Source organism: Fusarium pseudograminearum, chromosome 3, assembly GCF_000303195.2.
Source record: "Fusarium pseudograminearum CS3096 chromosome 3, whole genome shotgun sequence".
NCBI lineage: Eukaryota > Fungi > Ascomycota > Sordariomycetes > Hypocreales > Nectriaceae > Fusarium > Fusarium pseudograminearum.
The window spans coordinates 2577971-2592410 of NC_031953.1; the positions used below are offsets into that span (position 1 = coordinate 2577971).

The following is a 14440-nucleotide window of genomic DNA, read 5'->3' on the forward strand; positions in this document are numbered from 1 at the left end:
ACCCCGACCTGGTATTTTTTTTATCTCATAATTTCCTAGGCCGAGCTGTTTCTGTGAAGCGAAAGCCAGGGCAGTGATGGAATGGCAGGTATCTGGTCCATAGAGACGTACAGAGTACAGACTTACAAGAACGAAAGGGAAGGGAGACAAGAAAGACAACTTCTCTCACCGGCCGGCAGGTCGCTTCACTTTGTGTTGTTGTGTCACAAAAAATTTAGCCTGCAGGCGGAAAGAATGATCTTTACCTCATTGTGTAAGCTACAGTAGGTTTGCTGCATGAAGCTATGCGTGTTGACGCAGGTCCCTGGGAGAGAAGAGACAACTTGGAGAGCAATTGGCGAATGGGAGTTGGCGATGCTTTCGGCCATCGACCATTCGTTGCATTGCACCCAGGATCTCTCTTAGCTACATGAAGGCCAAGGCGCGGTACGGCACTTGGATGCAAGCCGATATGATGAGATGGGATGGAACAGGATAGGACAGTATTTGCGGTGTAAAAAGACGCGCTTCATCAACTGTTGCATCGTACATATGCACCAGCTTACACTGAGTCTAGTCCATCTGTCTGTATATCTGTCTATCTCAGATAGATATGCTAGTTACATATGCATGCGCAATTCTCAAGGCCCTGTTAGCTGTGTTTGTATAGGTAGTTAGTACACTCTTCTCTCTCTTCCCCCCAGATCGACGACCGTGTTGGTGGGATGGATACTTTGAGCCACCTATAGGTAGGGAGTAGGTGTCAGATTTATCTATCCCCATCCCCAGTCACGTAAATTGCGTGTTGCTGTCAGATATCGGATTCGCTGACAAGGTGAAGAATAAGGTGAGGCAATCCCCCCCCGTCACCCTCCCCCTCTCTCCCCCCCCGGTGTGCAAGCGCATCCAAGCTAAGATTGGCGATGCGCCGTCCGATTCTGGAAAAATGACAAGAGACAGGCAAAGCAGCAGATAGATAGATTAAGTTAGAGGCGGTTAAATGAATGTTTGGCTGAGTTTTTTGCTTTGTTTACCAGGGCCACCTAGTCATCGCATGTCTGTTGTTTTCTCCCCACTACCTATTAATTGTACTTGAGTATTGACTGAATGTCCAACTGTCCATCACCTCCACTGTGGTCTTTGCTCAAAACTCCACACAAAGATTATTATTATTATTGCCGTCGTTGTTGTCGTTTTGAGGCCTTTTGGCTTGACCCTCTTTCTTACAAGTGCCGATGACCTGTGCTGTCGTAATACGTCACCACCAGGTTGTTTCCAAGGGAGCCAACGGCGGCTATTGCTGAATACACATGCCATGATATTGAAAAAGTCAGAGATTGTTTCTTTATCGATCAAGCTTACCTGCCTACCTTAGTACCTAAGTAGAACTTCCAATAATGTCAATATACCTAGTATCGGTATCAAATGCCTACTGGGTACCTGGCAAATGCTTGGAATATAGGTACCTAGGTACTAGCTACCTCGGCAGCTCTCTTGAGAAAGGGAATTACCGACAACAAAAGAACCCAAATGCGCAGTACCTATATGGCAATTAATGACAATATGATTACAGTAATCAATTACTTAGGTTCACGGTCCGTGCTAGAATGGAGACGAGTTTTTGACCTTCACTGCCAAATGAAATGAAAGGTCCCCCTTTGATCTACAAGTGTCTATGTCAAACTATCCTCTATTCACTCTCCGCTAGGACACTCTCGGCAAATCAACAAAGATGCCTTTACCATTGAAGTTAGTACTCTCCTTACTAAAGGTACCAAAGTACTTCTGCTTCATCGAGAATATCGACTTTTTTTTTTACCTCACCGCTTGCTCCTGTGCAACTGTTAATCAGTCATTAAAACACACCTAACTACCAGTACATAGTCCTATAGAGGCGCTTCTACAGCAATGTTGGACCCAAGTTACGACGTGCATCGCTTGAGCTTATCCGATTGATGCAAGCCCCCTGGTCTCTTCCTGGCGCCCAAGCATGGATGCTTAGGCCTGACAGGTCAGTTTGATTTCAACTAAACATGGGAGCCACGAGAGCAAAGGCTGCAATAGTCAGCTTCTGAGACATTAGTATTCACAGGCAATCCCGGTCTTAAATCACTAAATCCAAGACCCTTTGTCCTGGATGTTGTTGTGATCCAGCAACCAACCATCTTTAATATGTGCTGCACCTATTCGTCCAGTCATGGTTGACTCTGAACTTGACTGGTTGCAGCAGGCTCAATTCGGGTTCGTACTGGCGCAACAATGAGCTGGTATCTACGGATAACAGACAGGAAACCACAGGATGGAATGTGGAATGCAACTCCAATTCTAGAGTACACGTCATCTTTCCTATTCTATTATATCTCCATAGGTATCTCAAGGTCACGGACAAAGACAAAAATCCATCCATCCATCCATCCATCATCCACGGGAATGACTGGCTGGTGCGAGACTTGGGTACCTAGGTAAGTATTAAATAGAACAATTTAGGTTGCCCCTCTATTTTGATCCCCTTACTCGAGTCGCTACAGGACCAGCCAAGGCTCAAAGAGCCGCTCCGTCACGATCCTAGTGCTTCCAGAGGCCCACGACAACTTGTTCTAAGCTATTATCAGATTAATAACTGGAACAGGTAGTCCAAAGCAAATTGGCACTTCCTCCCTCTCTCCCATCCGCTTGCTGTGCGTGGTCAGTTTGATCATGGAACACAGGGTTGACATACAGAGCCAAATCAAGATCCATCACTGCAGTATGCCAATCTTCATGATTGGGGGGTATCAGGGCAGCGATCGGCGACAATACCCCCACCTCCATTAATCGGTACGATATAGTCTACATGTTATATCTGTCTGTCTGTCTGTCTCTGGTGTCAGCCTCTTTGTACTCAGTCTTGGAGTAGACGAGCGAGCACATGTTAGAAACAGGAACCTTTCTATCAATTTTTACTGCTCAATATGACAACTGCGCTCCTAATCAGGTTGAGCGTGCATTTCACCACACTCCGGCCCAAGTCAAGCCTCACCCTTCCGGGACCTGGAGCTAACACTTAATTAATGGGAGTTGATGGCTGCGGTTGTGGTGGGCAGCGGTGGTGTCATCTCTGCAGACGGCCATATCTGTTCTGAGGGACCAAATCTGACAAATCCAAGTCATATCCTTCACTACATCTTCTGCCAGCTTGGACCAAAAATAAAACCTTGGCATCAGCAACCAGGTACGTGCTACCCCAAACTGCCTACTGTATCTAGACGCGGTGGTCTTTTCTCTTTCTGGGGAAAACGACCCTGAAAGTAAGTGAGGCCATTCAGGCCAGGCCGGGTTAGGCTTGCTGAGCTGATGTGATGTGATGTGATGTGATACGACGTGATGCTAAAGGATGTGAGAAATGAGCTGCAAGATGCCATACATAGATAGTAGTCTATGCCCTCGGTGAAACTAGTATGCTACCACACAGGTCAGGATAGTTAGCTGAGAGATACGCGAAACCTGATACTATGCAAGAGTCATTGGTTGGTTTCGGTCTCATGCATCAATACGTGCACCTTTCAAACAAGGCGAGCATATATGAGTACCCAATTGACCCAGATGCATATATGTGTTCAAGGATCCCCTTTCTAATGAACGAGGCCTTCTAAACTCATACATACCACTTTGGCCACAATATGGATGATACCAACCTTGATATCGAAAATGAACACCACCTATTCGATATAAGCGTGTCTACGGTGTTGTACCTTCCGCTTACCTACCTCAACTTTGCCTCACAAAATGTTACCAGCCGCCGGCTGCAACTTCCAAGGAAACCCTCCTTTGAGGCCAACTATTTCCATCCTCTGCTCCTGCCGTGCTGTGCTGTGTTGTGTTGTGTTGTGTTTGTGCCTAGGTAGGAAGGTTGGTACACCTACCTGCTCATGTATGTCTGTAATGTACCTTCCCTCCTTTTCAATATTTCCAAAAACCTGATGATTCAACTGTAGCCAGGAAAGAGTCAACAACGTCGACCAACCTGTTGGTCAGTCTTGCCTACCATGTGTCTACTGTGCACAGGTAAGATTCCAAGCCGGTACGAGGTAGGTGCAAGCCTCCATCCACAATCGCATGCCAATATCATGAATATTCAATTGCTTTGCTTGGTGGCTCACCTCTCATTAGTACTCAACTTCAGTCTACTGCGCTATTAGATCATGGCCAAACTGGGTAAGATGCATCTCTCATATTTGCGCCGTCAGCCAATTCGTTAAAAACTGTCTCATCCAGTCATTTTTTTGGTCCCCTTCAGCATTCCCACTCCACCGTGCGGCATGAGTAGTCTCGAAGCCTCATCTCTACTTTCCAGTGTCAACTTCTCTCATGTATCATATTTCGTTGACGTGTAACTACACAGTTTTGCTTATTCGTTGCTCACAAACTCTAAAATTCTCATCGTATTAGCCGCTTACTTACATTTACCCTGCAACCATTATATGTGTATCAACCTGGCAATGCTGACTACCACGCCTGATGGCTACATTATCCCAGGAAATAAGGATCAATTGGCACTTGAGGATACGTCCCAATGTGATGGCAGTGCCGTACGATACTGCATCAATCTCTCCCTTGTCCACCAAGAGCTTTCCGTGCTTATATTGGAACCACAAAAACGGCATCGAACTCTGTCAATATGTACTGTCGACATCTAATCTCCAGAGATGAAGATACATCATCGCAGAATACCAACTGAACGATATCTGCCAAGTTTTGACTTGGATTCTGCGCTTGTGCAGTATGTACCATTCAAACACACAATGTCATTGTCACTTTATGGCCTGATTTATGCCGACCATGATGCCAATCCCTCTCAGGTTACGCGTTCAGCTTTCCCCCTCTAGTCTTTCATGGGCCTGATCGAGTCAAAGATTCGTATACATGGTTCAATCAGAGCCGCTCGACATACAAGCTTCATGCGTACTGGGTTCTATTGGTCTCGACCAGGCCAAACGCTACATCTGCATGCGGCTCGCCATCGGATTGCGTTTCATAGGTTCACCAGCGATTATGTACACGGCTTGACACATACGGCTGGACAATTATCTGGTAATGCGTATATCCAAGGATGACAAGCCGGACATGGTCTGTCTATCCAGTAAATTGTTTGCTCTCTGCAATACCGACTCTTAGAAGTTTGGGAAACCAGAGATGAATGAGATAAAAAAAAACCAGAGCAACTCTCTACGCCAGACCGTATGGCTTACAAAGACTCTGACCAAGCCCTCTTGGCTTCTCGTCTCGGACGTCATTGTACACATACCGTGCAATCGGATACGCTTCAGCTGCGGGATGACCTGTTCTGGATTCCTGGGGAAACATGTGCGCGGCCGTAGTGTCATATATTGAGTGGATGCGTGGTGTGGGACATTGGCCTTATTCGGTATCTCCCTTCACCGGTTGAGATCCTGGAGATGGCCCACTACTCACTGCTGGGACACACTCTTTGCCTCCAGCTTCGGGGATAATCCCCCACACAAAACGAGAAGATCTCCAATCCAACACTTCAGCCTCAACCACACCAAATAGGAGCTGGCTGGTACTCGCCTCGCTATCAGTGACTTTGGCTACCTCTAGTTGATTATCCAGACCCTTGCTCTTCTGCGTCCAACACTTGTACACACATGGCCCATTTTGTTACTTGAAGTATGTATGTATACCTTGGAACTTGGCTCACCGACAAGTCTGGCGACGAACAAGATTTGATTCCAGCAAATAGGGTTGTTCCCGAGTTTCAATAACGGTTGCAGGTTTCCGCTCCAATGGGCCCAACTAGCTTCACCGCGAGGCGAGATAATACTCATATCCTTGCTCAATAATCCCGATGACAAGATGGAGGTATGTTTAGGCTTCGACTAGTACAATGAAAGTGCATGCATACAGCAAATACTTCACGGAAATGCCTTCTTGATGCGTCTTGTATATACGGTGTGCTGACCCAAGACCAAGCACCTTATGATCGATAAAAAGCAAGGCGCCGGCGAATAGAAGTGTCACAGTATGTTAGGCGTCGCAACAGGCTCCGTTTGACTGGCCAATCTCTTTTGTGCCTTCCTTTTCTCGCCGGAAACCCAAGCGGGCTCGGAGCTCTGGACTACAAGGCATTGAGCAGAGACATCGGCCGGTTCAGCATCTGAGCATGATTACGTCCTTGTATGCAAGGCGGTTACATTGGTTTGGTTTCAGTCGCTACCTTCGTTTCAGACTCGGCACCCTACCTATTATCTGGCTCTCTCCATTGTCAGAAAAGTTTTCGTTTCATGCACGGCACAGCTGCCGTACCATCTGGTCCGACAACACAAAAAGCTTATCAATATGACGAACATCTGACAATTAGTGATGCAGATAGTTGCATATATGCTTTGCTCGTTGCCGAGTAGTGTCATGGGCTAATTGGTGCTCAGTATCTGGCTGGTGTTAAAGTCCGTGCTACCCTTGGCACCCAGGCTTACAGGCCACAGTCATGGCAGTATCCATGCACGCCGTTGAGAGAGGCTTCCGGGTCGACATAGCATCAACCCTCCAAAAGAGGCCCTTATCGTTGAAGTCACTTAAGGAAGGGACCAACCCTTGGGTAAATTTGAGTTGCGGCCTAACGTGCACGGAGCTTTCGAGTGTTCAAAAGCCCGTCCTTCATCTCGCCTGCAATCGTGATGGGCTGGCCAGATAGGATCCGTCTGTGGTCTCTTATTGCTTCTTGGATGTTGTTCACCGCCTACACCTTTACAGCCGATATGTAGGGGTGGTTGCCAGGGTCAATTGGCCGCGGAGCAAACAAGAAATACCTCTCAAACAAAAACATTCAGTTCGTCCCTCAATTTTTTTCTCATTTCGTGGTGGGGATGGCCCATGTGATGACTCGGAATGCAGCCGCACAGCGCGAGGGAGTGAAGGTCTCGAAAAACTACATCTGATTGTGTCAAATGTCATGAAAGAGGCCAGTTCGCTGATATGGTGTGGCGCGAACAACCAAGCAAGAAAAAAAGAAGAAGAAAAAAGAGAGAGACGACATGTCGGTGTGAGAGGTAGGCACAGAAGAACGAGCAAGTACTTACTCTGCACACACATTGTTCAAACCTTTCAGTGCCGGGGATACCAACGGGTCGGGCCGCGAGTCGGCCCAAGCAATCCAGCCTGAAAGTTCTTACTTAGGATATCCGGTGTGAGATGGCCTCCACTGCATGGATGGAAAATTCGGATGCAATGACTATCTGGGGTAGAGTACCCGTCAAAAACACACGTTATGCACCAACAACGGCAGAGCTCGGCGCTATCGACCACGCGTTTGCTAACGGATACCGACTGTAGAGTTGTTTCGGTTTGCCGTCATGGACGCAAATGTCTGCCCAACAACCACATTGTACTGCCGCGGCCAGCTGCACACTCGTTTGAACAGTGGGTGCTCTCAGGTGACATCCGTATTGCCCTTGTTGGTTGAGAATGGTAGCATCCTGCCAGCCAGTGCCATGTTAGTACGGAGGACGGGGAAGAAAATTCTGTCCCGTCAGGCGAGTACTTTCTCGTTCTCTGACTACTGAGGCGCGAATGGGCCGAGGGTGGGTGGGCTTGTTGGATGGGAGCAGATGAGTCTACTTCCATATTCTAAAATTCTGGGCGAAACTGTTTGTTGCCGCCGGCATCCCAACTTAGTCACGGCGAACAGTTCGTCTCAGCTACAAGGCCGTGCCTAGTCAGTATGAGCAAACTGCTGTGTGGTCTATCAGTTTGCAACATACAATGCTCGATCGAACGTAGTAGTGGAGAGTTGTGACGGGTGCCCGGCCCAGCTCAGCTCGTCAACGGTGATAGCACATGATATGATAATATTACGGATGGGACGATCGTTTGTGTGTAAGAGTGAGCTGCTCCTGGGTGCAACGAAGGAAGTTCCCTGTTTTAAAATGTGTAATAAGTCGAATCATATAACAATACAACTAGTCTTTGAAGAATCTCACTTTCCATATATGTGTATAATTTGATTTGCATTTTACTAACAGACTAATAGAGTTGCCGTCCTCAGTAAATGTCACCTCCTGTATGATAACAATAAAGCAGTGACAGAGTGTTTCATCCATATAAATTATCAGAAGCATATCTTGATTGAATTTCGGTTTATTAGCTTCATGGTTTTTGAAGATGGTGGCATGTAAGAATGGCTCACTTAAGAGTTGCACTCATGTTCTTTCTCTGTTCTGCTAACTGGGAGTTTCGGTTACCAGAATGAATGCCCTCCTGTCTTACCTAAAGTCCAAATCAGTCTGTCAAGCTTTTTAGTTACCTTTCCATAGAATCTCATGCATATTTTACGCCTGGCTGTTCTGTTACCTCGCATGGCGCATACGAAATCATCTCACGGATTTGGTTTCCATGAGTGTATTAACCGAGCAAAATAATCTTACTTCTATCCATAAGCTTGGCAATGTGAGTTATAGTTTTAGGGAAGTACTCTCTTGTGGCGGCTTAGGATCTGCGACGGATATCTGAGACATACACTGATACTGGAGTGTGACCTGGGAAGAGTAACTTGGACACAAGAGTAACGAATGGACGTCGTAATACGGATTTCGCTCGTATCACTAAAGAATATACGACAGGCCAGTCATGATGAGATTGGAGAGGCTCGCTCGGTAATATTGAATAGATGGTGTAAATCAATAAACTAGGGGTGCTGGTTGATCAGCCACTGGCCCTGACGAGGAGATTATGTAGCCAGGGTAAGAAAAAAGCAAAATCATATTCCATTTAACCGAGAGAAAATCACGCTCGTCATCGCTTAAAGACAATTTTTCTCTATGTTCTGTGTTGTAAATGATATGATGGTGGTCAGTGATATTCAAAATCCCAACCCAAGGCGTCTAAGTGCCCAATCTACTATCTGGAGGTTATCATGCCTATTGTCACCAGGATTGGCTGGACGAGAACAATACCCCGAAAGAGCACAGCCACAGTCAAAAGTGGAGTCTTGGGGGGGCTGGATCAATCCGCATCTTTCAGCCTTGTACGCCCCGAACCCTTTTCACTCCCAGCCTCAGCCTTGCTACACTACATCCTGACGATCAACTACTATCTCTCGTATCATTGTGTTGAGCTTTGTCGATACGATTTAGGTTAGTATTTATCCCACTATAGAATACTAAGTCGTCAACAAGAGCTGTCGCTAATTGATAGAGTTCAGTTTCATCGCTGTATCATACGGACGAGCACGACAGACAGATACCCTTAGTTCTAGTCTGCGACTGTCGAGTCTCGAGACCATTGGCTGAGAGCTCCTCGCGTCAGCTCTCACGAAGACGTTTGTTCCGGACGTACGATTTGATCGAGCTTTCTCTAGACTCTTGTCTCCGGTCGTCTGCTCAAGGCGCTCTCACACAGGGGGAAGAAACCTATTATCCTCTTTCTCTGTTGCCATCATGTCAAACAACTCGCCCTCCACACCTGTCAAGGTGCCCTCCAGTGCCGCAAACCACACACAGGCCACTTTGGACCCAGATCTACGCTCACAGATCAATACTATTCTTCTACGCGACGGTCACGTTTCCAAGTACGATCCCTCCCTTCGCCAGACTACATCATAACGTCCCACTAACAATGTTGCCCAAGAATACAAGATGCTCTCCTTCACGCTCTGAACTCGCACTCTACGAACTGGCCTACTACCATTCAGTCGCATGCTCTATCTCTTCTACGCTCTGGTGAGGTGGCAACCTTCCCTGCTCTCCTCAGCCGCGTCCTCGAAGATGTCCGCCACGACTCTGCCCTGAACCCCATATCCTCGAGCTCCAACGGCACTAACGCCAAGTCTGCAACCAACGGTGACGCTTCCAAGGCTAACGGCGCGACGGATGCTAAGCCCAGCCTTGCTGTGCCAGAGTCGGTCGTCGAGGAAGCTCTCCGCGTCACCAGAGAGAGCCTGGAAGCCGTTTGCGAGATCGAGGACGATGGAACCGCCTGAATGGCGTCACAATACAACAATACCGATGAATCAGACAGGGGGCTAAGAAAGGGGCGTTTGTGTCATCAATTAGATGCACAGCGCCGTATTATTCCGACAGAACCAAATCCGCCCTTCCTATGCAAAGTTAAAGCCCCCTGCTGAGACGCTCAGCAGGTGGGGAGGCAACAACAACTTGACCAAATCATCATACAACATTAACGAATACCAGAGTAAACAGTCCACGATACAATCCTGGATAAGCCCGCAATTGTAGGCCAACTAATGCCTCTCTTGAATAAGAGCCCATATGTAATGCACACAATCAACCAACCCACCATATTCACAAATGAAGCACAGGACGGATGATACCAAACCCGAAAGAAGGCGTGGCTACGAAATGAGATTTACACACGAAACGACTGAATAGACAATTTCTTGATAATGAGTTAGCTATGATACAACTTCGGACCATTGGCGATGTCTGACTCTGTGATAAGAAGTGTATATGAATTAGGCATTTAGACCCAACATGGCCAACGTGACTTTAAAACTGTGGTGGCGCAACAATATCGATTGAACAAGTACAGTACTATACATATATCGCAACTTGAAGCTATTCGTTGACGGTGAGTGATTTGTTAGCCTTGTGTCACTTTCACTGCACGTTGTATTAAAGCTAAGGGAATCAATTTCATCATCTATCAAAGCGCAAGTCTGTCTTATGTCACCGAGTGACCACAATCGTTTCCTCCCGATCTTCAAAAACATCATGATCAGGTAGGATGCTGTCCATCTCTCCTCTACCATTCTACCAACTCCTATTTCAATATTGACCAAAGTGTAGGGATAAATCCATCTCACTGGTTGGTCGCACGCTGATGCGGAGATGTACGAGAGAAATTATTAGAGTACAAAGGACTCATGTCCATACAGTCGTTGCCGTCCTTTAGTCGTAGAGATCATCATCATTGCCAGCATCACCGAAGGAGTTGCCGGCGTCACCACCAGCGGCCTCGGCACCAGCCTCAGGGAACTTGAAGAAAGCGCCAGGACCGGCGTTCTTCATCTGCTGGGCGAAAGCCTCGTACCGGCGGATCTCAACATCTGACACTGATCGGCGAGCCATCTGCATGGCCTCCTCAAAGTGAGCCTTGGTCAGCTCAGGGACAGGGTCCTCAGCGTCCTCGTCTGTGTCCATCTCGTCGCCAGCAGCCTCACGAGCCTTTTGGCGCTCGATATCGATAGCGATGGACTCCTTGATGGCAATCTTGACAGCGCGTTGTGTGATGAACCCGATATCGGCACCAGAGAAACCGTGTGTCTTGGAGGCAATGTAACCAAAGTCGATATCGGAGGCGATAGGGGTCTTTCGGAGCTGAGCCTTGATAATGCTAAGACGGCCAGGCTCGTCGGGGAGGGGCACGTAGATGAGCGAATCAAGACGACCAGGTCGGCATAGAGCAGGGTCAAGCTGCTCGGGTCGGTTGGTGGCACCAATAACGAAAACGTTCTTCTTGGAAGTCATACCGTCCATCTCTGTGAGAAGCTGGTTGACAACGCGGTCGGAAGCACCGCCGGCGTCACCCATGGAACCACCACGGGCCTTGGCAATGGAGTCAAGCTCGTCAAGGAAGACAACACAAGGAGCAGCGGCACGGGCCTTGTCAAAGATGTCTCGGATGTTGCTCTCAGACTCACCGAACCACATGCTGAGAAGTTCAGGTCCCTTCACGGAGATGAAGTTGGCAGCACACTCGTTGGCGACGGCCTTGGCCAACATAGTTTTACCAGTACCAGGAGGACCAAAGAACAGCACACCTCGGGAAGGAGACATGCCGAACTTGAGGTACTTCTCGGGGTGATCGACAGGGTACTGGACGTTCTCCTTGAGATCTTGCTTGACCTCCTGGAGACCACCAATATCCTCCCAGCGAACGTTGGGGACCTCGACAACGGCGACCTCGCGGAGAGCGGAGGGGTTGGAGACACCGAGAGCGAAGCGGAAGTTCTCCATTGTGACACCAAGGGAGTCGAGGACCTCGGCATCGATTGTGTCCTCGTCGAGATCGATCAGATCCATCTTCTCACGAATCTGCTGCATGGCAGCCTCAGAGCAGAGGGCGGCAACATCGGAACCAACGTAACCGTGGGTCTCAGATGCAATCTGCTCCAGGTCGACATCGTCACCGAGCTTCATGTTCTTGGTGTGGATCTGGAGAATCTCGAGACGACCAGTAGGGTCAGGGACACCAATGTCGACCTCACGATCGAATCGGCCGAATCGTCGAAGAGCGGGGTCGATAGAGTTGGGTCGGTTGGTGGCGGCCATGACAACGACGTTGGAGCGAGCCTTCATGCCGTCCATGAGGGTAAGAAGTTGAGAAACGACTCGTCGCTCGACCTCACCGTTAGTCTTTTCACGCTTGGGAGCGATGGAGTCAATCTCGTCGATGAAGATAATGGCGGGAGAGTTCTTCTCGGCTTCCTCAAAGGCCTTTCGCAAGTTCGACTCAGACTCACCAGCCATCTTCGACATGATCTCGGGACCGTTGATGAGGAAGAAGAAGGCACCAGTCTCGTTGGCAACAGCTCGAGCCATCAGAGTCTTACCGGTACCGGGAGGTCCGAAAAGCAGAACACCTCGCGGAGGCTTAACACCAATAGACTTGAAAAGTTGGGGATGTCGGAGAGGAAGCTCAACCATTTCTCGGATCTGGGCCATCTGCTTTCGGCATCCACCAATATCGTCGTAACCGACCTCGTTGAGGTTGTTCTCCTCCTCGTCGCGCTGAATGGGCTCGCCCTCGCAGTGAATGACAGTATCTTGTGCGACAATGCCGTACTCTGGGGGGTCGACCTCGACGACCTTGAACTCTACTTGCCTCATACCACCACGGACGATGAACAGGTCTCCTTGGCGGACAGGTCGGTAGGCTTCTCGGAAGTAAGGGGCGAGGAAAACGTCAAATAGGGAACCGGTGATACCCTCGACGGTATCAGCGATAGGGAGAACAGCAATGCGCTTGGCCTGTATGTTTGTTAGAAACAGTACTGCTCGGCGGTACCAGCAATGGGACACTGACATATTTGATATCGGGACAAGGGTGGATAGTAATCATGTCGCCGTGCTTGACTCGCAGGTTGTGACGAACGACTCGGTTGATGCGGGCACTACCATCATCGAGCTCATCATCAGCAAGGACGATGAGGACTGTGTCCTTTCTCTTCTTGCCTCGGACGAGGACGGTGTCACCACGGAAGAGCTGTAGCTGGTCCATGGTGGCCTCAGAGAGGGCAATGATACTGTTATCATCGTTGACGGCATCGGTGACCCTTGGTGGTGTCAGTTATAATCCCATCGTCATACAGCGCAAAGTACCTACATCAACTGGTTGGGCTTCTTCTTCTTTTTGAGGATCGCAGTCGCGACGTCATCCTCCTGCAGAATGGTTAGCTGTGTGTTGGAGACTCGTATGGAATCGGATGCCACGAACGCTCTTGACCTCGGCGCCAGAAGCGTCGCTATAACTTTGTTAGCCAGTCTGCTCGTAAAGAGAGACAGTCGCTTTGACTGATGTCGGAAGTGAGAAGTCACATACGTCAGGTTGACCTTCTTGTGGGGGTGGTGCTCGTCAGGCTGGGGAGCCATGATGGTTATCTCGTTGCTTCAAATGAAGCTGGTACCGGCTCGGTGATGACGAAAGGAGGGGGAGCTGTAAGAGTTGCCGAAAAGCCAAGAGATGACTTTATGGGTGTCGTACTTGGTGTTTAAATGGGAATTGCGGAGATGGAAGAATGGGGAGGGGAGAATGTAGAGAGAAGAATTTGGGGTGGAGGGTAGAAAGTTGTGAAAGTGAAAGCAGACGTGATGTCGAAGGTCTGGCCTGAAGGTTGGAGGCAAGAGCTGTTCAAAGGCCACCCACCTGCTCCGGAACGGCTATTGACAGCGATTCACTGGCCGACCGCCACCTCTGTGGGCCAATGATATCACCGAATGCCTTGAAAACGGGGCGGAACAATGATGTTGAGACAGCTTAGCTCAGCCGGATGGTGGGGCTACTAGGCTGGCACTATGATGCAGCGAGCGCAAGGCGGTAGCAACAGGCACACCGAGAGTGACGACTACAAAGACAAAGCAGGTGGAAACCAGCAGAAGCTTCCATTGGAGTGTATTGACTGCCATGTAGGTAATCACATACCCTATAATGGGAGTCTTCATTAGGTACTGCCATGTAATTCTTTATAAACAAGCCCGCCACTTTGCTAGTCTAACCCATAACGCAGGGACTGAGTATGGTTAGTTCCTGCATGTCAATGGCGGTCATCCATGGCGGATCAAAGGCAGTCCTGGAGATCCAATTATTGCGCGGCCCCAGTTGCCTACTGCTCCTCAACCGACCGTCTCAGGGTACGATGATATCAATGGGCCAGTCTTGAGTCACTCGCCGTCGCCCTTTCGTTGATATTCTATCTGCTATTATAATTCTTTACGATATCATAACAAAC

The 14440-nt window shown here is 48.6% G+C and overlaps 3 protein-coding genes across 3 annotated transcripts, besides 3 other annotated features; 1 reads left to right on the forward strand and 2 right to left on the reverse strand.

The window, feature by feature from the left end:
• The first annotated feature begins 2376 nt into the window (after positions 1 to 2376).
• Positions 2377 to 2404: a microsatellite.
• Positions 2405 to 2576: 172 nt separating this feature from the next.
• FPSE_06120 (uncharacterized protein) lies at positions 2577 to 2718 on the reverse strand (the record flags this gene model as incomplete). Its single annotated transcript, XM_009259238.1, has 2 exons — positions 2577 to 2655; positions 2699 to 2718. 2 exons carry the CDS (start codon positions 2716 to 2718, stop codon positions 2577 to 2579), a joined length of 99 nt encoding a protein of 32 aa, XP_009257513.1.
• Positions 2719 to 3310: 592 nt separating this feature from the next.
• Positions 3311 to 3345: a microsatellite.
• A 475-nt stretch (positions 3346 to 3820) lies between these two features.
• Positions 3821 to 3850: a microsatellite.
• Positions 3851 to 9410: 5560 nt separating this feature from the next.
• Positions 9411 to 9952, forward strand: FPSE_06121 (uncharacterized protein; the record flags this gene model as incomplete). The annotated part of the gene is made up of 2 exons (XM_009259239.1): positions 9411 to 9541; positions 9601 to 9952. The coding sequence occupies 2 exons, from the start codon at positions 9411 to 9413 to the stop codon at positions 9950 to 9952; spliced, it is 483 nt and encodes a 160-aa protein (XP_009257514.1).
• A 928-nt stretch (positions 9953 to 10880) lies between these two features.
• On the reverse strand, positions 10881 to 13583 carry FPSE_06122 (uncharacterized protein; the record flags this gene model as incomplete). The annotated part of the gene is made up of 5 exons (XM_009259240.1): positions 10881 to 12962; positions 13018 to 13267; positions 13318 to 13373; positions 13429 to 13456; positions 13534 to 13583. The coding sequence occupies 5 exons, from the start codon at positions 13581 to 13583 to the stop codon at positions 10881 to 10883; spliced, it is 2466 nt and encodes an 821-aa protein (XP_009257515.1).
• Positions 13584 to 14440: the final 857 nt, after the last annotated feature.